The following is a 24,273-nucleotide window of genomic DNA, read 5'->3' as shown; positions in this document are numbered from 1 at the left end:
GTGCCACAGAATGCTGTAGCAGCCCACAAGGTGTGCTGCAGTATGACACAACTTTTAAAGGAACAACCACTGTACACCCGCCACATCTTATCTATGGAATGCCAGCTGTAGGTTTTAGGCACCTCTCAGTTCACACAGACATTTGATGAGAAAAAACTCAAATGTATTCGATGTCATTTTGCTCTCACATTCCCCCATTTTGAGAATTCTCTCAATTTAAAAGTAAAATTAAAAGTTTTAAGAAGACATTAAAATATTGTAAAACAATTCTCAGCAATCTAAGTCAGAGTACATTTTCCATCAGTACAAAACAAATCATCATGTTGTTACTGAGCATACCCCCATTGGTCAGCATGGCAGAGATAGCCATTTCTATCCCTATAGCACCATCTGTAGATAGTTCTTAACATATACTTGTTGCACAAATCCAGGTAGTGACTCCCTGTTTAAGTAACATTTCTTCCATTTAGTGCCTATTGAACATGACCCAGGACAAGCATCAAGATCCCACTATTTATAAGGGCATCACCTATGGACTATGTTCCATTAGCATAAACTTGCTATATCCTGTATTATCATTATCATTAAAATGTCATTTGGTAATGGATATAAGTCTAATAGATAGGGATCAGATTCACTCAGGATCAGAGTTCACCTCTCCATTCACCAAGGCATGCTGAGAATAGTTTCAACATAGTACACAACTTCTTTACCCATTAGCATAACAACAATCAAAACAATCCATAATACATTCATTTCTCCGTTCACATAGTTATTAACATACTAAAACTTACTCAAATCAATCAGTATTTTTTTTTAAATCATTGTTTCCAAATCATAATTAAAACCAAATTAATTATCCAACCAAAATTTAGAATGACATTCACATTGGTTCTATCACTCAAAATTAAAACCCTCAACACTTGCAGAATGTACATTTATATTAACATACAGTATATTCACCTCATAATTCTAGGATTAACTTTCTTATCACGATTATAACTACAGATCAGTATCTCAATGCATTCTTAGCCTAAATTACTATAACTTTAGCAGTGGGTAGATGGCATTTCTTCATTTTCGTCTTCAGATAGCTTCACAGTGGATGGCCCATGCTAAGGTCCCAATCTCAATGTCTCACCTGAGGCCCACCACTGACTATTATTATGTCTTGTCCATTTGCCAACCAGTATACCAGCAATATGAGAGAAGTTTTGGAATGGATCTCTCTCCATGCTCACTCCACGTGGACTCCTGTTGCATTCCTGAGAGAAAAGGCATGAGAGAAAAGGCAATTGATAGTTTCAACTGGATGCTGTACACCGGTTGCTGGCTCGGACTCAGGTCTCTCGATAGAAGTGATGCAGGACAGAGCCGTATTGAACGCCATTTCTTCAGCAGGTTAGAAGGGGGTTTTGAGGTCCACACTGTTTGGTCAAAATACCATCTGCAGTCATTTTTTACCATCTGCAGTCATTTTCACCATAACCTCAAGAAAGGACAGATCAAAACAACAATTCAGTTCAGTTCATTTCTGATTCAGGAAATCCAAACAAGCATTCACTGTATGACAAAGTATTATTACAACCAATATTCCCAATGCAAATCTCTAAAACACATGTCAAAGGGAATAACAACACATTCTGTTGAAAATGTTTTCCAAATTGGCATAAACTCTCCTTATCACACTGTTAACCTCATCGCAGAGTCATAGGATCAGGAAATTAGACTGCTAATCCTTAGGGAGTAATGTCGATCATCCAGCAGACCCAATCTGGTGAGATTTGTATCGAAACAAAACAAACAAAAATGCAACAATACTGTCATGATGTGACTATCATTACTCTGATGACTGCTATTTATCTAATCAAACTAATTATGTTTAATTTTTACTTTACTAAATTAATCATGTAACAATTAACTCATTAGGAATTTGGGGCACCACGGGAAATGTTGTTTAACAGGTTGCTCTCTCCCAACTTAAACTCTAAAGATATACAGATATCTCTTACATCAATAACAGTTGATTATTCATTATTACCTCATCAGTCTCATTTTGATCGTCACATAATCCATGGATCCGCAAGAACCCTAACCCTTTGAATATTCAGTACTACACAAACTGATTTAATTATTTATTTATTTATTAACTAACTAAATAATAACACAGAATACCATATACACTTACGTGAGATAATATCCCCTAGTGGACTGACATGATATGACTGCTTGTTACACAATTGAAAGGGGGTGGGGAAAGATAAAGTGAGGCTAGAGACAAAGAGAGTCAACTTATGGTACGTACATTTGGAAACTATGCTCACAATAACCAGAGTACTTAGCACCCTAACCATCACTCATTCGGGTTAGAAATGCAATATATATTTACGCATAGATGTCTTTCTCTGTTGTCTCGCTGTTGAAACCAATTGATCGGTCTATGGGTAGTGGCTCGATGTAAGGCTCTGGTTGTCCACCAGAGGTCACAATGTCCTTCTTAGCTGTAGCGGTTCTCTGGTCTTGGAGTGTTCATTAGAATAGATACTCAAGACGTACCCACGGTTGGATCAGAGTCTATAGTCAGTTCTATGACCAGTTTTGCATGCACAGCTGCAGACTGTATATGTTCTGGTCTTTACCTACTTCACTCATGTTGAGAGTTTCAGAGCTTCTAACCATTTTGTAACGTTCAGCTTGCGCTGTATGTCAGCTGGTCTATAGAGTTTAAACAATTTTCAGCCATGTAGCCACCGCTCCATGCTGTCTTGTCTCAGTTCAAAGATTCTATTCAATTCAACGTGTGGACCACGGTCCCACGTTTTCTGGACTTTGTAGTTTTAACGCTTTGTGATGTCCAGTTTACACCGTCCGCCTGCTTGGTCTCTAGTTGTTTATTCAGGGTTCCGCTCTCGACAAATTTACATGCCAGTAGTAGCATGTAAGAGGGACTTTATCGAACAAAACAAACATTTATTCTGTAGCTGGGACTCTTGTGACTGCAACCAGATGAAGATCTTCAAAGGTAAGTGATTAATTTTATTGCTATTTCTGACTTTCGTGACTCCTCTACTAGCTTTAGCACCAGCTGTCAGAGCAGCTCACAGATCACTGCACCTGTACATAGCCCATCTATAATTTAGCCCAAACAACTACCTCTTCCCCTATTGTATTTATTTATTTTGCTCCTTTGCACCCCATTATTTTTATTTCTACTTTGCACTTTCTTCCACTACAAATCTACCATTCCAGTGTTTTACTTGCTATATTGTATTTACTTTGCCACCATGGCCTTTTTTGCCTTTACCTCCCTTATCTCACCTCATTTACTCACATTGTATATTGACTTATTTTTCTACTGTATTATTGACTGTATGTTTGTTTTACTGTGTGCTGTTGTATGTGTCAAACTGCTTTGCTTTATCTTGGCCAGGTCGCAATTGTAAATGAGAACTTGTTCTCAACTTGCCTACCTGGTTAAATAAAGGTGAACATTTTTTAAGAATGCCAGCATTCAACACCATAGTACCCTCCAAGCTCATCATTAAGCTTGAGGCCCTGGGTCTCAACCCCACCTTGTGTAATTGGGTCCTGCACTTTCTGACGGACCGCCCCCAGGTGGTGAAGGTAGGAAACAACATCTCCACTTCGCTGACCCTTGTTGGAGTAGGTTCCTTGTTCCTTGTCAATCATTGGCTTATTGGTGAAATCAGACAATATCTTCCTCTTTGGGATAGGGGGCAGAATTTTCACATCCGGATGGAAAACGTGCCCAGAGTAAACTGCCTGCTACTCAGGCTCAGAAGGTAGGATATGCATAGTATTATTATATTAGGATAGAACACACTCTGAAGTTTCTAAAACTGTTTGAATGATGTCTGTGAGTATAACAGAACTCATATGGCAGGCAAAAACCTGAGAAAAACCCAACCAGGAAGTGGGAAATCTGAGGCTGTAGTTTTTCAAGTGAATCCCTATCCAATTTGTAGTGTTAACGGTGTCATATTGCACTTCCTAAGGCTTCCACTAGATGTCAACAGTCTTTAGAATGTTGTTTCAGGCTTTTACTGTGAATATGGAGCAAACAAGAGCTCCTGGAACCAGGTGTCCCAGGATAATGCATGATTTCAGTCACGCGCTCAGCCTTGGGAGCGAGCTGACTTCATCTTCATTCCTAAAGAGAAAGGAATCGTCCGGTTGGAATTTTATTGAAGATTTATGTTAAAAACAACCTAAAGATTGATTCTATACATCGTTTGACATGATTCTACAAACTGTAGTATAACTTTTTGGACTTTTCATCTGGAGTTAACAAGCGTGCGCCTGGAATAGTGAACCTAACACGCGAACAAAAGGGAGGTATTTGGACATAAAGATGAAGTTTATCGAACAAAACAAACATTTATTGTTGAACTGGGATACCTGGGAGTGCATTCTGATGAAGATCATCAAAGGTAAGTTAATATTTATCATACTATTTCTGAGTTTTATTGACTCCAAAATGGCGGGTTTCTGTTTGGCTTGTTGTTGATGGCTGAGCTCTGCACTCAGAATATTGAAGAATGTGCTTTCGCCGTGAAGCTTTTTTGAAATCTGACATAGCGGTTGCCTTAAGGAGAAGTGTATCTATAATTCTGTGCATAACACCTGTATATTTTGTCAAAGTTTATGATAAGTATTTCTGTAAAATGATGTGGCTCTTTGCAAAATCACTGGTTTTGGAGGCAAAACATTACTGAATATTACACGCCAATGTAATTTTTTTTTTTTTTAATATAATTGTCAACTTTATCGAACAAAACATGCATGTATTGTGTAACATGAAGTCCTATGAGTGCCATCTGATGAAGATCATCAAAGGTTAGTGATTAATTTTAGCTGTATTTCTGTTTTTTTAGTGACGCCTCTCCTTGCTTGGAAAATGGCTGTGTGGGTTTGCTTCTTTAGGTGCTGTCCTAACATAATCTAATGCTATGCTTTCGCCGTAAAGCCTTTTTGAAATCGGAAACTGTGGTTGGATTAAGGAGAATCTTATCTTTAAAATGGTGTATAATACTTGTATGTGTGAGAAATTTGAATTATGAGATTTTTGTTGTTTTGACATTTGGCGCGCTGCTATTTCACTGGCTGTTGTCAAATCGATCCCGCTAACGGGATTCGCGTGTTATTAATAAGGGGTCACTAAGAGGTTAACCTGTTAGGGCTAGGGGGCAGTATTTACACGGCCGGATAAAAAACGTACCCGATTTAATCTGGTTACTACTCCTGCCCAGTAACTAGCATATGCATATAATTATTGGCTTTGTATAGAAAACGCACTAAAGTTTCTAAAACTGTTTGAATGGTGTCTGTGAGTATAACAGAACTCATATGGCAGGCAAAAACCTGAGAAGATTCCATACAGGAAGTGACCTGTCTGACAAGTTGTTGTTCATCTTGGCTCTTTTTATTGAAGACTGAGGATCTTTGCTATAACATGACACTTCCTACGGCTCCCATAGGCTCTCAGAACCCGGGAAAAAGCTAAATGATATCGAGGCAGCCCCAGGCTGAAACACATTAGCGCGTTTGAATAGTGGCCGATCAGACGGCCATTAGACTAAGGCTCGTGCATGAGTCGATCGCATGCTTTTACTTTCTCTCTCGTTGAATGTAAACAGGCTTTGCCGGTCGGAATATTATCGCTTTTTTACGAGAAAAATGGCATAAAAATTGATTTTAAACAGCGGTTGACATGCTTCGAAGTACGGTAATGGAATATTTAGACATATTTTGTCACGAAATGCGCCGTGCTCGTAACCCTTATTTACCCTTTCGGATAGTGTCTTGAACGCACGAACAAACGCCGCTATTTGGATATAACAATGGATTATTTGGGACCAAACCAACATTTGTTATTGAAGTAGAAGTCCTGGGAGTGCATTCTGATGAAGACAGCAAAGGTAATAACATTTTTCTTATAGTAAATCTGACTTTGGTGAATGCTAAACTTGCTGGGTGTCTAAATAGCTAGCCCTGTGATGCCGGGCTATCTACTTAGAATATTGCAAAATGTGCTTTCACCGAAAAGCTATTTTAAAATCGGACATATCGAGTGCATAAAGGAGTTCTGTATCTATAAATCTTTAAATAATTGTTATGTTTTTTGTGAACGTTTATCGTGAGTAATTTAGTAAATTCACCGGAAGTGTTCGGTGGGAATGCTAGTCACATGCTAGTCACATGCTAATGTAAAAAGCTGTTTTTTTATATAAATATGAACTTGATTGAACAAAACATGCATGTATTGTATAACATAATGTCCTAGGTGTGTCATCTGATGAAGATCATCAAAGGTTAGTGCTGCATTTAGCTGTGGTTTGGGTTTATGTGACATTATACGCTAGCTTGAAAAATGGGTGTCTGATTATTTCTGGCTGGGTACTCTGCTGACATAATTTAATGTTTTGTTTTCGTTGTAAAGCCTTTTTGAAATCGGACAGTGTGGTTAGATTAACGAGAGTCTTGTCTTTAAAATGGTGTAAAATAGTCATATGTTTGAGAAATTGAAGTAATAGCATTTCTAAGGTATTTGAATAACGCGCCACGGGATTCCACTGGCTGTTACGTAGGTGGGACGATTCCCACCTACCCTAGAGAGGATAACTGTATATGCATGGGCTTGGTCTCATGAGTAGGTGTTGACGTAGGCCGTTACATCACTAGGGGTTGACTGCAAGTATATTAAAGCAACTTTGACCTTTTTTATTTTACAGAACTTACTCTGAAACATACGTGCTGTGTTTCCGTTGTCAACTTCTGTCTGCAATTGCATTAATAAAGGTTTGATTGATTTACTTAACCAGACAGGTCCTACAGGCCCTAGTTTTGTCGCACCTGGACTACTGCTCAGCTGTGTGGTCATTTGCGGCAAAGAGGGACATACTGTCGGTAAATTGCAGATGGTCCAGAACAAAGCACAAATAATACAGTGTCCCTGCAATAGACCTCACTTAGATGTACACGGAGGGCCAGTGTCAGTAACTTGCATGTAAATCTCTCCTGGCTCAAAGTTTAAGAGAAATTGACTGCATCACTATTGATCTTTGTGTGTGGTATTGATGTGTTAAAGGTACCGAACTGTCTATTCAAGCAGATGGCTCACAGTTTGGACACTCATTGGTACAACACAAGACAGAGGTCTCTTCACAGTCCCCAGATCCAGAACACACTCTGCGAAATGCATCGTATTAAATACATCCATCACTACATGGAACTCTCTGCCACTCCAGGTAACTCAGCCTAGCTATAAAACCAGATAAAAAACTGATAAAATAACACATTACTGCACAAACGGAACTGTGATGAGACACAGCCATTTTATATATATTGTATTGTAATTTGCACTGTATTGTGTATTAGACCTAGATATTGTGTGTATGTACTGGCTATGTGGGACATTTTACATGTATGTATTTCCATCCTAGACTAATAATGTTCTGTATTACGTCATGTTTCATGTGGACCCCAAGAAGAGTACCTGCTGCTTTTGCAGCGGCTAATGGGGATCCTAATAAATACCAAGTGCTATAAATTCAAGACATGATTTGCATCTCTGGCAGATAGCCCCCACTCATGACCGTTAGGGAAAGGGGGATACCAAGTCAGTTGTCCAACAATGTAACCAAACTTCTCTGAATCAGAGAGGTGCGGGGGGCTGCCTTTATCAACATCTACATCTTCAGTGCCCGGGGAACAGTTGGTTAATGGAAGATTTTTTACCTTGTCAGGTTGGGGATTCGATCCAGCAACCTACTGGCCCAACGCTCTAACCACTAGGCTACCTGCCACTCATCTGGAGGTGCTGGGAACTGCCTGAAGGCATGAGGGGCCAGGGAAGTTACCATCAAACCTGTCTTTGATAGAAGTTAAGATTGAAGAATGGCAGATTTTGGATAACAAAATTCCACAGGCAGTAAAGAACAGTTTAATTGTTTGTGAAATACTGAATAATAGACAATAGACCTCATTAGCTAACTTACATGTAGTTTACATATTTTTTCAGACCAATGCGTTTGAAACATTTTCTAGTTTTTTGTTTCCTCATCTGTTCATGCACCAGATTGGAATGCAAAGTTTGTTTGCAACTACGTAACGTTACTGCTTTCCTTCATTTGGGTGTAGTTTTACTTTTGTAACCTCAACAAGGACAATAATGCAAGCTAGCTAGCCTAGCTAGTTCACATTCCTTGGTTAGCTAGCTAACAACATGAACTTGGCCATTGCTAGCTAGCTAAACTTACTTTTCAGTAAGTTCTTCAACTCATGTGTAATACCATGTGCAATTCAAATGTAACTCAATGTTATTTTTTGGTGCATATAGGAGCCATTTGTAAGAACCCTGCGACACGGGATGCCACGGATTAGGGCATCCGATTCAAGTCACCTGTTACCTGAAAGGTGCCTTGGATTGTGAATGCAGGAGAAGGAGACTCACAGCGGAGAGGGCTCTGCAGTGAGTGTCAACATCAAGTCTCGGAACACCTGTCTCAAAGCCAGCCTCTACTCCCAAACCACAAGACTATTCCAACAGCTGATTTACTGCCCCCTACCACACAATTACCATTTATTAATATTCTGTACACACTGAAATGACTTTAGTCTAACAGATCAATTAAATAGTTATGTCACCTTACTGCACTACTACTGTATATATTTTCATGTAATTATATGCTGCTACTGCACTGTACCTTATTCAACTCACTATGCACATGGGCAAACAATGTCCATACTCTTTCCCTATTTGCACATTTTTTTAAATCCTTATTTTCTTAACTGCATGCCTCTTGTACTTGATTTAGTTCATTTAGTCATTTTATATTTTTTGTAACTTATATATTTACATTGTAACTTATTTGATTGCTTTTTTATGTAATTTATTTGATTACTATGTAACTTGTGTCATTACTGCACTGTGTGAGAAGCCTGCAAGTACATGGACGATAAAATTAGATTCGACTGGATTTGATATGTCATGACCAGTGGATCCAGTTGACCAGGTCTGACCCTGGTTATCAGACATACTGTATTTTGCACACACATAATCAATTACAGTACTTTTCCACAAACCTTTTTCAAATGGACATGGCTTATATAATAAAAATAAGTGGTGATAAGTTGCCGCTGGTTTGATGCTGAAAAAGCGCCATGCCGGGAGAAGGGCGGCTGGGCTGTGTGAGGAAAACAGTAAGTGAACGTAGGAGCACGGCTTATTGCGGGCACTGTGAGTGAGGCCAATGTGGGAAAAAAACTGTCAGCACAGTACTCTGGCGGGACACATGCATGATGTTTGCTCATTGCTAACTGGGTTAGCATCTACATTCAAATTATTTTTGAGTATATTGCAGTTGATTGGTGACACTAACCAAGTTTCCATCCAACCTTTTTAAAAATGCCATGACAGGCCTGATGGAAACCAAAAACTTGTTGGGAAACTTTCCAAATGTTGAGAAAACAAAATATGCTAGACAAGGAACTTTTTCCGTCTGTAAAATGTATTATGCAAGAAATGTCGTTCGAAGCACTTTTATGTACAAATATTGATAAAGCCTAATAACCATCATATCGAAGTAGCTTACACTTGGAATCATGTGTTGACATGTTGTGTGGTCCTCAAGGGTCTTATTCGGGTGACATGATCATTGATACTTGGCTGCCGTTTGCAGAGCTACCAACTCTCACCCATTGGCTGTGAGACATGCATTTGACCCTCTTCTAACACTCACATGCCACCCCTTTTATATCTCACACATTGGAGAGTACTGCTTTTATTTTTCTAATTAGTCCATTGTATAGTGCATTAAGTTTTCAACTGTGCTCCAAATCATTTTGAAATCGGAGGATCTGCGACCGTAATTTAACATCACGCTGGAACCTCTATCATTGTCCTGTTTTGTAGCAGCACTGTGAACCGCAGATCAAGGGGATTGGATGCGCGTTTTAAAGAAACGCCCCTCAAGATTAGAGTGGAGCTGAATGGAGAGAGAGAACATTTTCTCCTCAGTTTATAAAACTGTAAAAAGAGCAGCAAGGTAGTGCTGTTTTGTGTACAATGTTCCTAAATCAAATTTTATTGGTTACATACACATGGTTAGCAGATGTTAACGCGAGTGTAGGGACCCAGCTAGCAATGAGGAGTCGGCCCAGAACCCCCTCTTCTGGGGGTCCAGAACTAATTGAATCAAGGGGTCGGACTTGGCCCGGAATCAAAATGAATGACTGCCCAGAATCGGCCCAAGTACATCGCGCCGTTTCCGTCTACCAGAATTCAGCCGACTTTGCCAGCATCTTACCAGAATCTTACCAGCGGCCCGATGCAAATTTAAATATATGTATACGAAATTAGCCGATTTAGTAATTTTAAATATTGCTATTATACATTTTATACATACAAATTATACCCATCCACAAAAAAAACATTTTGTATCGGAGGAAACACCATACACCTGGTGACCGTGTCAGCGTCCATGCGCCTAGCACGACACAGGAGTCGCTACAGCGCAATGGGACAAGGACATCCCGGCCGGCCAAACCCTCCCCTAACTCGGACAACGCTGGGCCAATTGTTCATCGCCTCATGGGTCTCCCAGTCGCGGCCGGCACAGGTCTTGAACCAGCATCTGTAAAAACACAGTTTGTACTGCAATGCAGTGTCTTAGACTGCTGCGCCACTCGAGAAGTTCCACCCTCTAAGTTTTTAATGCTTATCAATTGCCTTGCACAAAGTATCAAAATACTAAAATACTGCACAGGACTCTTAATTAAAGAATATCATTTAAATGTTAATGAGGTAAAATATGGAAAAATAAATGAATAATGAAATGTTAATTATATAAAGCCAGTGTAATCATCTGCGAAAGAGTAGCCCCAATCGGCCCGAGTCGCAAGTAATACATTTAGGCCAGATAACTCACATCGGAATCGGCCCGAGCTCAATCCCCGCATCCTAGCCATAAGTAATACTGCCGAAGGCGGCCCAGACTCGGGCCACAAGTAATCTAACAATTCCACAACAACCACCGTATACACACAAATGTAAAGGGATGCAATAGGAATATGTACATATAAATATATAGATGAGCGGCATAGGAAAGATGCAATAGATGGTATAAAATACAGTATATACACATATGAGATGAGTAATGTAAGATATGTAAACATTATTAAAGTTGCATTATTTAAAGTGACTAGTGATCAATTTATTAAAGTGGCCAATGATTTGAGTCTGTATGTAGGCAGCAGCCTCACTGTGTTAGTGATGGTTGTTTAACAGTCTGATGACCTTGAAAAATAAGCTGTTTTTCAGTCTCTCTGTCCCAGCTTTGATGCACCTGTACTGACCTCACCTTCTGGATGGTAGCGGGGTGAACAGGCAGTGGCTTGGGTGGTTGTTGTCCTTGATGATCTTTTTGGCCTTCCTGTGATATCGGGTGCTGTAGGTGTCCTGGAGGGTACAACCTGACAGGATGCTCTCAATTGTGCATCTGTAAAAGTTTGTGAGGGTTTTAGGTTTTTCTGTTGCGCCTTCTTCACCACACTGTCTGTGTGGGTGGACCATTTCAGTTTGTCTGTGATGTGTACGCCGAGGAACTTAAAAAAAGTTCCACCTTCACTACTGTCCCGTCGATGTGGATAGGGGGGTGCTCCTTCTGCTGTTTCCTGAAGTCCGGAATCATCTCCTTTGTTTTGTTGACGTTGATTGAGAGGTTGTTTTCCTGACACCACACTCCGAGGGCCCTCACTTCCTCCCTGTAGGCGGTCTCGTCATTGTTGGTAATCAAGGCCACTACTGTTGTGTCGTCTGCAAACTAGATGAACAGGGAGTACAAGAGTGGCTGAGCACGACCCTTGTGGGGCGATAGCACTTCATGATGACAGAAGTGCGTGCTACAGGGCGATAGTCATTTAGTTCAGTTACCTTTCCCTTCTTGGGTATAGGAACAATGGTGGCCATCTTGAAGCATGTGGGGACAGCAGACTGGGATAGGGAGCGATTACGGAATATGTCCGTAAACACACCAGCCAGCTGGTCAGCCAGCTGGTCTGCGCATGCTCTGAGGACGCGGCTAGGGATGCCTTCTGGGCCAGCAGCCTTGCAAGTGTTAACACGTTTAAATGTCTGACTCACGTCGGCCACGGAGAAGGAGAGGGGGGCCCGCAGTCCTTGGTAGAGGGCCGCATCGGTGGCACTGTATTATCCTCAAAAGATTGCTGTTACTCCGTCCCTATTTCAGAATGCAGCCTTTTGACAGCAAGCAATAATGTAAATTTAACCCACACTTGTATTAGTCCCCTCATGTGGACATTGTCACAGCCTAAAAGCCAACGACAAGGTAGCAGACATTTTATAAATATATTTGTGAATCAAAAATGCAGTGTTTTGATTCATCCTGAAAGTTGCCATATTGTTCAATCCAATTAATATTAGAAGGTTAGAAAAGTGTACAATAGTTGAACAGTAGTCCTATAAATCTACTCTAATATTCCTCACTAATCATGGAACTGTGATGACAACGGTCGAGTCGTCATGAACCATGCTCCAGGTTTAAACTGCTACATATGGTCTGCGTTCCATAATGATTCAAATAGGCTATATGTCCCAAATTAATGCACAACTTGTAATACATTAGCCTAATATCATCCACTAATGACGCTCATTAACAACCAGGCAAACACGGAGGAAATTAAGTTAAACTAATTATGCAATGGAATGATTCAAAATGCAAGGAAATTAAGACTAAAGTCAGTGACAGTTATGAACGTATGTGGGTATAACTGATGGTTGCTACCAATAGTGGCTAATATTTAACATGATACAAATTGTAAGAAATACATTGAAAAGTCCGGACATATAATTAAAACATTCTAGAAATCATAAATGATCTCGGGAAGGTTTGGCGCTATACTGTCATTATAATTAAAACATTCTAGAACTCATAAATGAACTCGTTAGGTTTGGCGCTATACTGTCATTTGTAAATGGCTACAGAAATCTATAGCTTGGGTCTCCAAATTTCATCCCAAATTATAAGGCCAGCATTTCATACACTTCACTGTGGAAAAGGTGTTACAGTATGTTAATATGCTTCAGTTTTCTGCCATATGACTGGTTTCACATTTGTCTCCAGTGATCATAAGGTAAAATATATCTGAAACAATTGTAATTTATATTTACAATCCTCTTATCCAAACGACTGAATCATTTACTCAGCTCTTATCAATAGCTCTTATCAATTTGTACATTTCAGTGCATGGAGAAAGGTGTTTTTAAGTAGATTTTCCACTTGGAACCAACAGGTTGCTCGACCTTATTCATCGTTTCATTGCGTGTAAAGGTGTTGGAATTATGAGGGAATTATGTCAAGGTCAGAATACGTTGTATCTGTACACACATCTCCGAAACACCTTAATTTCTTTGATCTCCACCCCCAATATATAGCGGATAAATAGCATGCTATTCTCATGCTTAAGTTCAAGGTCAGAATATGCATAGAGAGAAAAGTGCATAAAAATGGATTTACTTTCCATTTATGTGCGTTTTCTCTGGTCGGAATCGGCCCCTATAACATTCAGGCAACCATTATAATATATTTACAATCCAAAAATGATATGAAATGCACTCATAACTTATGACATAGGCAAAGTATTTAGACTAAGATGCATCTGGGCTTGATAGCAAGCTAGCTAAGCTAACTGCAGGCTAACTAGGCAAAGCATTGCATCATGGGAGACAAAATGCACCCTGGGAATTGTAGAATGCTGTAGATGAGGGCAATGCAGAAGCTTCAAAATAACAATAACTAGAAATCATGCAGTATGACTAACAAAAACGACAGAACATCACAATGTGTATAAAATCTTACAGTAGTGCATATATACCAACAGCATAATAAATGTTGATAAAGGGGCGGAATTGTCCTTTATCTATGATAAATGTATTTGAATGAAATACTCTGGGGCCTTGTTTGAGGGCTCATTTAAAACTAATAGTCCCCCAAATGTGTAAAAACTCATTACAATATTCAAATTCTCTGTTGAAATACTATACATTTCAGATGTAAAAAAAATATGAATAATTTAATGTCAGAACTCCTTTAAACTGATATTTCCATGATGGTGCATTGTCCAAGCGTCATCTGATAGAACACCCTATGTGGTGGAGCCCAACGTGGGTGGAGAGGTGGGAGAGAGTCCTGTGCCCTGTGTGAGTGTGTTTGTGGGCGGCTAAGGTGAGAGAAAGGGAGAGAACCAGATATGTGTGTGGGGCTACCGTAAGTGAAAGGGAGACAGCGAGGTGTGTGTGTGGGACTATGGTGAACCTCAGAGAGAGTGTGAGGTTTGTGTATGGGGCTGTGGTGATGATGAAATGTGTCTGTGGGACTTTGCTGAATTTGAGGTTGAGAGAAAGGATTAGGTGTGTGGGGACAAGGTTTGTGTGTGGGGCTATGGTGAGCACGAGGTGTATGTATGGGGCTGTGGTGAGCATGAGGCGTGTGCGTGGGGCTGTGATGAGAGTGAGGTGAGTGAGGATGAGACATGCGTGTGGGGCTATGATGTAGATGAGGTGTGTGTGTGGGGCTATGCTGTAGATGAGGTTTGTGTGTGGGGCTGTGTTGAGCCAGAGTGTGTGAGTGGGGGTGATAGCATGGGGAGGGAGCTGGAGCATGATGTCAGCAGAAGTACTCGTTGGGCTGTCCCTCTATCTTAGCCGTGGCCTCTGAGTCCAGACTGGAGCGGGCCGACAGCAGTCGGTTGGAATCCTCAGGGTTGAGTCTGGTCAGGTACTCACCATCCAACCCTTTAGCCTTGGTCCCGGGGGACAGCGTCTCAAAAGTCACGTACGAATCCTGGATGTCCTTGGACTTCTTGCCCCACATCTTCTGGATGCGCCTCTTGAGTGCGCCACAGCACACGATGACAGTGAGCGGCACGGCGATGACGCACGCCACCGTGATCACGATGACGTTGATGAGCTTCTGGGTGCCGGCTGCGCTGGCCGCCTCATCAGTTGAGAAGATGACGCACTGCTCCTTCTTGGGGATCAGGCCCCGGACGCAAACACAAGCAATGTACTTGGTCTTGGGCACCAGGCCCTCGATGAAGACGCGATTCTGGCCCGCCGCCACATTGATCTTGCGCATGTCCCGCTCGCCGAAGACAGCGTAGAGCACGCTGAAGGCTGTGGTGTTCTTGGCCTTGGGCGCCCGCCAGTTCAGGGTGATGGTGTTCTCTGTGTCGCCCAACACCTTGACAGAGCGAACTATCCGGTCCGGGTCATACTGGGCCTGGGCCAGGTTGCTCAGGTTGGTTTTCTCCAGCTCCAGGAGTCCATCTGGACTAGGCAAAGTGGTTGGTCCAGGGGTGGCTTTATCTGCCACACTCCCCACACCCTCAGGCGCAGGGCTGGAGTCCAACACAACAAGTGGGGGTGGAGGGCTGGTGGTGGGAACCCCTATTCTAGCCACCAGTTTCTCCTGGTATGCTGCTTTCCCTATCCCATTGGGTTTCTTGACTTTGTTTTTTTTTACGGCAGCAGCAACCACGCTGGTTAGGTTGTTGTTGTTGTCGGGTTTCGGGGGTGCTTCGGAGATAACTAGGGAGATGACAGCCTCGGCGTTGCCGGCGTAGTTATTGGCCTTGCAGACATACTTCCCTGAGTCACGGTAGGACACAGCCGGGACACTGAGGATTGACCAGATGATGCCTTCCTTGGAGTTCTCCTGCTGGACTGTAGCGCCAGAGAAGTGACATGGACACACTATTAGTCAGAGTATAACATTTAAATAAAATAATACAAAAAGTCATACAAAGAGAGAGATTCCCATTGAAGGTGTTTTTTAGTCCAGGAACATCCTTAATCAGCGTCCAGAAAAATGCCATCCAATATCGAAAAAATCCAATAATTTACCATTTTTTTCTGTAATGAATCCCGTCCTTTACATTAAAAGTAAAGTATCCAGTATTGGATGGAAAATTAGCTGTGTTGCTTTCACAGTGCATTCTCCCCACAAATGTCCTGGGGCTGACACCAAGGATATAGCTCTAGCTCTCTGTTTAATTACCAACATATTAACGCTACAGGGCAAACTGAATGAAAGTTTCTTAACCACCCGCGTCGCACGCGTGCAAACTCACACACACGTGTACAGACTCAGAGAGAGAGAAGGCTCTATTAAATCGGTATCGTAGACGATTAACGTTACATCGTGATTTCAATTTAAAGACAATGTTCCTGTGTTAGTGGAGATAAACTCTGCATATGTCAGCTCAATCAGAAATCACGCAATCTGTAACGCTTCAGTGATATAGATTGAATAGAGCCCAGAGAAAAAGAAGCGCAAACACACACACACACACGTACACAAATCTCTTGCTGACTTACCTGTCCCGTTCAGGGCTTTCCCATCCGCCCTCCGCCAGGCCAGATCCGGACTGGGAATGCCGATGGTCCCGCAGCGCAGCAGCACATTGTTTCCCAAGGCGCTGCGGACTCGCGCCACTGCTGTGTGAATGCGCGGCGCCTGGCACCTCCGCAACTCGGCGTCGCTGAACAGAACACCTGACAGGCTCTCGGGGGTGGAGCAGCGGAGACGCGTGTCGATTAATGCCACGGAGAGTGTTGGCGACTTCTGGAACTGGATCAGGTTGTACAGGCGGCAGTCGCACACCCAGGAGTTGTCATGGAGACCTGGATGGTTGAAGTTCAACTCATTCATTCACATGTCAGAATACAATTGAACTTTGAATTCTGTGATTAATAAAATAACACTAATGGGGGTTGGTGAGGTCAGAGAAGAGGGGAAAGCATAAGAGTAACTGTTTGAAGTGGGGGAGATGTTATAAGAAGGGCCCACAGTTTTTCCTGGTCAGGTCACGTGGTCAGGAAAAACTCCTGGCCCTGGTCACTTTATAAACACATTGTGAGAGTGTCTGTCTGGTTTCACAGCTTTACTGTGTGGCTACAGATGACTGCTGTGGATGTCTGTGTGAGGATTACTTACATGCTACGCTAAACTACAATGACGTGGTGGTGATTCTGACGATGACGATGGTTAAATTGGGATTAAGGCAGTGATCCCACAATAGTCAGATCATGTTGGCTTTTCCAGATGCTTTTGGAACACATCACACATTCTTCTGTATAGGGGGGTTCTACTAAGCTATATGGCATTTAAGACCCCTTTAAGTATCAAAAAAATATATAATTATTATTTATTGAAAAAATGTATTTGGCCTTACTGCTATTAGCATGCATTGCATAACAAATTCACTACATGGAACAACAGATAGTCCTCTCCCCAAAACTAATTTAAAGGAAGTTTGTTCTGAAGTGTCTGTCCTATATCTGAGAGATTTAAGAAAGATCAGGAAACATTTTTTAATTTTTAATTTACATGTATTTAACCCCTTATTTTTGGCATGAAACAGTCTCCACATATACTTCCATTCAGTTTTTCAACTGGTACCGAGGGACCTTCAGACTAGTATGGTAAAACAACTGACATGTACGTGTTCATCTCACCTTAGCACAGATGGGTCATGTTCTTGTGTAGCCTAAAGTGTTCGGACGCTACAGACAGAACTTTGCAGATTTGCTGTACCAACTTGACGAGTCCCAAGACATGTACGTGTTCGTGAGAGATTCATATTTCCAAAGAGGGATTATAATAGTTTGTAGGCCATACTGTTCGAAAGCTACAGATGATTTTGTGAGAGAACCGATTTTCGGGATGTCTCATGGTCTGACACCGCTCTAACTCCGTCAGCTTTCACAGAAGATGCAGAAGTGCGACATAGGTAAATAATGATTCATAAGATCATTAATAAATTGATCAATGCAGGTCCTTATAAACCATTTACGGTTGTGTCTCAATCCACTGCATCTGCCGGTGTCGGTCATTTGCACCAGTCTTCTTAGGAAAACATATGGTCTTCTCACTAAAGGTCTTCTCACGAAAACATATGAAAAGCCCGAACAGTTTGAGCTAGAAACTATTTGAACCCCACTATCGAAAGCTGAGATTTGCACGTTTGAGCAATTTATTTTTGGACTATCTTTTTTTGCCATGTATGAATACGTAATTCAATGTGCTTCTATGGGCTAATAGCAGTAAGACCAAATGCAAAGTTTCATCAGATAATTGTTTTAGATTTTTTTGATACCGCCAGGGGCTTATGACCATATAATTAAAAAAAATATATATTAGCATAGTAGATATCACCATCTAGAGGCTTAGATTCTTAGGGTTAAGGTCTCAAAATAGCCCCTAGAACATATCAATGGTTAAAGAAGTCAACAGCAAACATCATCCCCCACGAATGATGCAGCGTCCCTCCTTGGGCCAATTAGAGACAAGTCAAGTTCAAACGGGTCAGGAGAGATGCTTGTTCAAAGTTTGGAATTTCTATTGATTACTATAGCGCTCCACTTGGGTCAATCAGTGTAATTTGGTAAATGATGGCTCTCTATGTCAAGACGCATCATCAAAATTGTGTGAGTGGTGTCTGAGATATCATCATGGGGGACAACAGCAAGCACACTATTCAGAGGATGTTTTAGAAAATATAGTCAACATTTTAATCCAAAACAGTTATGCTGTTGTAACAGTGTGATATGTACAGTGCCTTGCAAAAGTATTCATCCCCCTTGGCGTTTTTCCTAATGTGTTGCATTACAACCTGTCATTTAAAATGATTTTTATTTGGATTTCATGTAATGAACATACACAAAATAGTCCAAATTGGTGAAGTGAAATTTAAAAAATAACTTGTTTAAAAAAAACATTAAAAAAAGGAAAAGTGGTGCGTGCATATGTATTCACCCCCTTTGCTATATATTGTATTCACCCCTAAATAAGATCTGGTGCAACCAATTACCTTCATAAGTCACATAATTAGTTAAATAAAGTGTGCAATCTAAGTGTCACATGATCTGTCACATGATCTCAGTATATATATATATATAATATATATATATATCATATATATATATAATATATATATATATATATGATATATATATATATATATATATATATATATATATATATATTCTGAAAGGCCCCAGAATCTGCAACACCACTAAGCAAGGGGCACCACCAGCAAGGGGCACCATGAAGACCAAGGAACTCTCCAAACAGGTCAGGGACAAAGTTGTGGAGATGTACAGATCAGGGTTGGGTTATAAAAAATATCCAAAACTTTGAACATCCCACTGAGCACCATTAAATCCATTATAAAAAGGTGGAAAGAATATGGCACCACAACAAACCCACAGCAAATCAACAAATCAGCAAAACAACAAATCAGAGAGGCAACAAAGAGACCAAAGATAACCCTGAAGGAGCGGCAAAGTGGAGATTGGAGTATCTGTCCATAGGACCACTTTAAGCCTTACACTCCACACAGCTGGTCTTTACGGAAGACTGGCCAGAAAAAAGCCATTGCTTAAAGAAAAAAATAAGCAAACACGTTTGATGTTCACCAAAAGGCATGTGAGAGACTCCCCAAACATATGGAAGAAGGTACTCTAGTCAGATGAGACTAAAATTTAGCTTTTTGCCCATCAAGGAGAACGCTATTTCTGGCACAAACCCAACACTTCACATCACCCCTAGAATGCCATCCCTGCATGGTGGTGGCAGCATCAAAGAAGAAATTCTTGATGGAAACCTGTTTCAGTCTTCCAGAGATTTGAGACTGGGACAAAGGTTCACCTTCCAGCAGGACAATGACCCTAAGCATACTGCTAAAGCAACACTCGAGTGGTTTAAGTGGAAACATTTAAATGTCTTGGAATGGCCTAGTCAAAGTCAGACCTCAATCCAATTGAGAATCTGTGGTATGACTTAAAGATTGCTGTACACCAGCGGAACCCATCCAATTTGAAAGACCTGGAGCAGTTTTGCATTGAAGAATATGCAAAAATCCCAGTGGTTAGATATGCCAATCTTATAGAGACATACCCCAAGAGACTTGCAGCTGTATTTGCTGCAAAAGGTGGCTCTGCAAAGTACTAACTTTAGGGGGGGTCAATAATTATGCACACCCAAGTTTTTTTTGTTGTTGTCTTATTTCTTGTTTGTTTCACAAGAAAAAATATCTTCAAAGTGGTAGGCATGTTGTGTTAATCAAATTATACAAACCCCCTCTAAAATCCATTTTAATTCCAGGTTGTAAGGCAACAAAATAGGAAAAATGCCAAGGGGGGTGAATACTTTTGCAAGCCACTGTAACTTCAGACACACTATGCTGAGTAAAGTAACGTTTTTCCTCTGAAAATGCTAATATTAGCATTTCATGGCAATAACCTTTCTTCAAAAACCAAAGTGTGGAGTGCAGTCACTCCTTAAAAGCAGCTGCAGTCCTGGGTTTCTACGAACCTAACATATGGAATTGTTTTAACCTCTGCGGGATCGGTGTCCCTATACTGGGACGGTTGAGCTAACGTGCGCTAATGTGATTAGCATGACAGTTGTAAGTAACAGCACACTTTCCAAGACATAGACATATCTTATATGGGCCGAAAGATTAAATTCTTGTTAATCTAACTGCACTGTCCAATTTACAGTAGCTATTACAGTGAAAAAATACCCTGCTATTGTTTGACAACAACAAAAAAACATATCACGGCAACTGGTTTGAAAGATTCACCCCTGAATGTACTTACATTCAGTAATCTTGCTCTGATTTGTCATCCTGAGGGTGCCAGAGATAAAATGTAGCATAGTTTTGCTTGATTCTACAGTTTGAACCCCTGCTTGTCTCTAGTGCCACACCCACCCCACCATCTAGATGTGAAAGTTAGTGTTTAAGCTAATGATCCATCATATATGACATTCCTGGGAGTGTGTAAACTTACATTTTGTATTACCATATATTTTCTGTATGTTCTCTATAGTTATGTACTTAAATGTATCAATTGACCAATTCGGCACATTTGGGCTTACTTGATGCAAAATATTGTCCAATGTCCAATTGTCAAATTGATCACTGGATCAATCTGAAATTTTGCATACAGACTGATGCACATCTAGTGGCCAAAATCGAAATTTCGCCTAAACTGCACTATTATATTATAGCCTCTCTCTTGCATTTCAAAGATCATGAAAAAAAAAAATTGAAAACACTTTTTTTGGTATTATCTTTTACCAGATCTAATGTCTTATATTCTCCTACATTAATGTCACATTTCCACAAACCTCAAAGTGTTTCCTTTCATATGGTATCAAAAATATGCATATTCTTGCTTCAGGTCCTGAGCTACATGCAGTTAGATTTAGGTATGTCATTTTAGGTGAAAATTGAAAAAAAGGGTACAATCCTTACTAAGGATCATTTAGATAATTGATTTTACATTTTAGGATCCCTGTAAGTATTCAATACATACATACATACATACATACATACATACAGTTGAATTTGGCATTACTGCTATTAGCCTATAGAAATGCATTGAATAACAGATTCACACATAGAAAAACAGTCAAGAAATGCATCAAAAGGAAATATGTTTTGAAGTGTCTGTCCTATATCTGAGAGACATAAGAAAGCTCAGAATATTTTGTTGTTGGAGTGGAGTGATCTGTATACCTTCCTATTCACTGCCATTTGTTTTTCAGCCTGGTACCGGTTTACCTTCAGACGAGTCCCGTGACACTTGTGGTGGTTATAGAGCAAAACAGAGAACACCATAGTGTTTGTGAGAGTCAAATCTTTCCATTGAGGGGTCATATTAGTGTGTAAGCCAAACTGCTCGGACGCTACAGACAGAAGTTGGCACATCGGCTGTTCCTACTTCAGACAAGTCCTGTGATGCTTCTAGGGGTCGTAAATCCGTTCCAACTCTACAGTCGTTTTTGTGAGAAGACCGATTTTTGGGAAGTCTCGTGGTCTGACAAACACAGCTGTATCTCTGCCACCTTCCACCGCAGATGTGGAAGGCCGACATCGGCGGATGCGGTGGATTGAGACGCAGGATATGCATAAAAACATATCTATAGCTTAAACAGGCAGATTTTGATGGGAATATTAGTATTATGCTAATTAGATAATATAATATATGCCATTTAGCAGACACTTTTATCCAAAGCAACTTACAGCCATAATGTTCAGCCCTGGCGCAGACATCAACTCTAGGGGCCAAAACATTTATAAAGTATTCATAAATAGGCCTCACTTTACAATAGGCCACGCAAAGACTTAACTAATGATTAGTAAATGGTTTACAAGGACCTATATTAAACGTCTTTTGAATTATCTTATTAATCATTATTAAATACTTAAAATTAGCTAGTTATTCACACACATAAACAACTTAAGTATTTAATAATACTAACATTTACAAATGGGGGAGTAATGATAAATAAATGAATTAACGAATTACTAATCCATTATAAATGCTTAATTACAAGGTGTTATTACAAAGTGATAGGGCATTGATGTCCTGTGGTTTTATATTAGAGCTGCCTTCTAGCCACATCTCACTTGTAAATGAGATTGTACCTCAATGGTACATGTGATCACCTGTTTAATTCGGTTAGATAAATAGAAGGAAAAATAAAAGGTAAAAATCGCTCTGCCTTACCAAGTATCATTTTGGAGCTATCTGGGCCATGCGGAGATTTAACTGTTAGCCAGGTGGCTAGCACCTCGGCCGGGACAGTCAGAAGGTTGTTGCTGGACAGATCCAGGTAGGTCAGGTTTGTCATATACATTGTGGCGTCTGCGGGAACTGAGGTCAACCGGTTGTTGTGCAAGTCCAGCAGCCTGAGGCTGGACATATCCATAAGAGACTCCCAGGGGAACGCAGTGAGGGCATTCCCATCCAGTCGCAGCTCCTCCAGATCTAGCAGCCCACGGAAACTGTCCGGGTTGAGAGCGGACAGCACGTTAAAGGACATCCAAAGGAACTCCAGATTGGGGAGGTAGTTGAAGGCTTCACTTGGGATCCGTTGGATGGCTGTTTTCTCGATACGCAGCTTGGACGTGTCCACGGGGATACTGGCAGGCACAAGGGAGATCTCGGGGTCGTTGCAAATGACACTCCTTAGGAAACATAACGGGATGTGTTTAATTTAGGCTTATATTATTTCAATTAAAATGTGTGAGGAAAGAAACAAAGTGATTCTTATTTGAACTGTATTGTTGTAAAAAAAAAAAGAAGATTGCTGTGAATTATTTATGTGAAATTCATAAATTAATTTATATTGGCTATATGTCCATTAATATTATTATTATTTGCATCATAATTATAGTCAATCAATAACACTCTCACGAAAAACTCAACTCCGAGAGATTGTGAGAGATGGAGAGTTGGTCGACGTGCCATGGCAAAATAATCCTACATTAAATACAATTGGACATCATGCACTCTCCTAATTGAATTTTTCCACGTGCTGATTGCACAGTTTGCGGCAAACATATGTGATCACGGGAGAAAAGTATCTTCAATTAGAGAGAATGCATGTGCACATGAGTGCGCAAACAAATACATTGTGAGCATAAAGCAATTATTTGTTTGGCATTGTCATTAATTTCTTCTACTCACCTGGCCTTAGATCCATCACTTAGGTTGTGAAAAAAACAGCTGCACTGCGACGGGCACGCACTCACCGAGGAGGGAAACGCACATGTCGCCAGGTAGAGTCCCAGGAAGAACACAAGGAACATTTTGGCCCACATTTATCTGCAGACTGCACAGCTAGTCTGCATGCATCCAGGCAGCGCCCACTGAAGCCAAAGAGACCTGAATATATAATTTACCGGAATATCATCTGCATGGTTTTGTCCCACCGCTTCGCTGTCCCATAGTGATCAGACTGCTATGAGTCCCAAGATAAAAAGGATAGACAAGGATTAGCGAAAGGACTGTAGTTCTTTTCATCTGGATGCGCATTGCATCCCGGAATCCACAGAGATGTCCCTATTTATTATCACCGAAAATACTTCCGAAATTGTCATAATCCACTGATGTTTATTTTTTTTTCTCCCCCACAAATTCAGTGTGTTCATTTAAGCCCTGCCGTGACTGCTAATCTGTTGTAGGGCTGCGTTGGTTTTGCCACAAGGTGGCCCAAATACAGCACAAATGCCGTATCCAACGGGACTGCTATTGTCAGCTGTGAGCTCCGGAGATTCACTGCATTCATTTTCACATGTGCATTCAGGAAATGTCCTTTGGTATTTGAATACCTACTCAATTACCAATTCAGTATTTCAATCAGAGTAATTTAAATG

At 40.7% G+C, this 24,273-nt stretch overlaps 1 protein-coding gene across 2 annotated transcripts; it reads right to left on the bottom strand.

The window, feature by feature from the left end:
• Window positions 1-1,352: 1,352 nt before the first annotated feature.
• LOC115194086 (leucine-rich repeat, immunoglobulin-like domain and transmembrane domain-containing protein 1) lies at window positions 1,353-24,034 on the bottom strand. 2 transcript variants are annotated; one of them, XM_029753437.1, is made up of 5 exons: window positions 23,585-24,034; window positions 22,622-23,082; window positions 16,418-16,723; window positions 14,825-15,763; window positions 1,353-1,489 (listed from the first exon to the last, which is right to left on the bottom strand). In XM_029753437.1, exons 1-5 carry the CDS (start codon window positions 23,716-23,718, stop codon window positions 1,461-1,463), a joined length of 1,869 nt encoding a protein of 622 aa, XP_029609297.1. In that variant the 5' UTR covers window positions 23,719-24,034; the 3' UTR covers window positions 1,353-1,460. The 2 variants fall into 2 exon arrangements, with proteins under 2 accessions (XP_029609297.1, XP_029609296.1); XM_029753436.1 differs by lacking the exon at window positions 1,353-1,489 and having other exon boundaries at window positions 14,112-15,763.
• Between the last annotated feature and the right edge of the window lie 239 nt (window positions 24,035-24,273).

This window comes from Salmo trutta, chromosome 5, assembly GCF_901001165.1.
Source record: "Salmo trutta chromosome 5, fSalTru1.1, whole genome shotgun sequence".
NCBI lineage: Eukaryota > Metazoa > Chordata > Actinopteri > Salmoniformes > Salmonidae > Salmo > Salmo trutta.
The sequence above is the reverse complement of the archived record's forward strand: the minus strand, read 5'-3'. Positions and strand labels throughout refer to the sequence as shown.

What these genes read in the sequence shown, in the direction of transcription:
- LOC115194086 (XM_029753436.1), bottom strand. Translation starts at nt 23,718, where the DNA reads ATGTGGGCCAAAATGTTCCTTGTGTTCTTCCTGGGACTCTACCTGGCG. An exon ending in AGTGATGGATCTAAGGCCAG is followed by an intron (nt 23,083 to 23,584) that starts GTGAGTAGAAGA and finishes ATGTTTCCTAAG; the next exon opens with GAGTGTCATTTGCAACGACC. An exon ending in TAGCTCCAAAATGATACTTG is followed by an intron (nt 16,724 to 22,621) that starts GTAAGGCAGAGC and finishes TCAACCATCCAG; the next exon opens with GTCTCCATGACAACTCCTGG.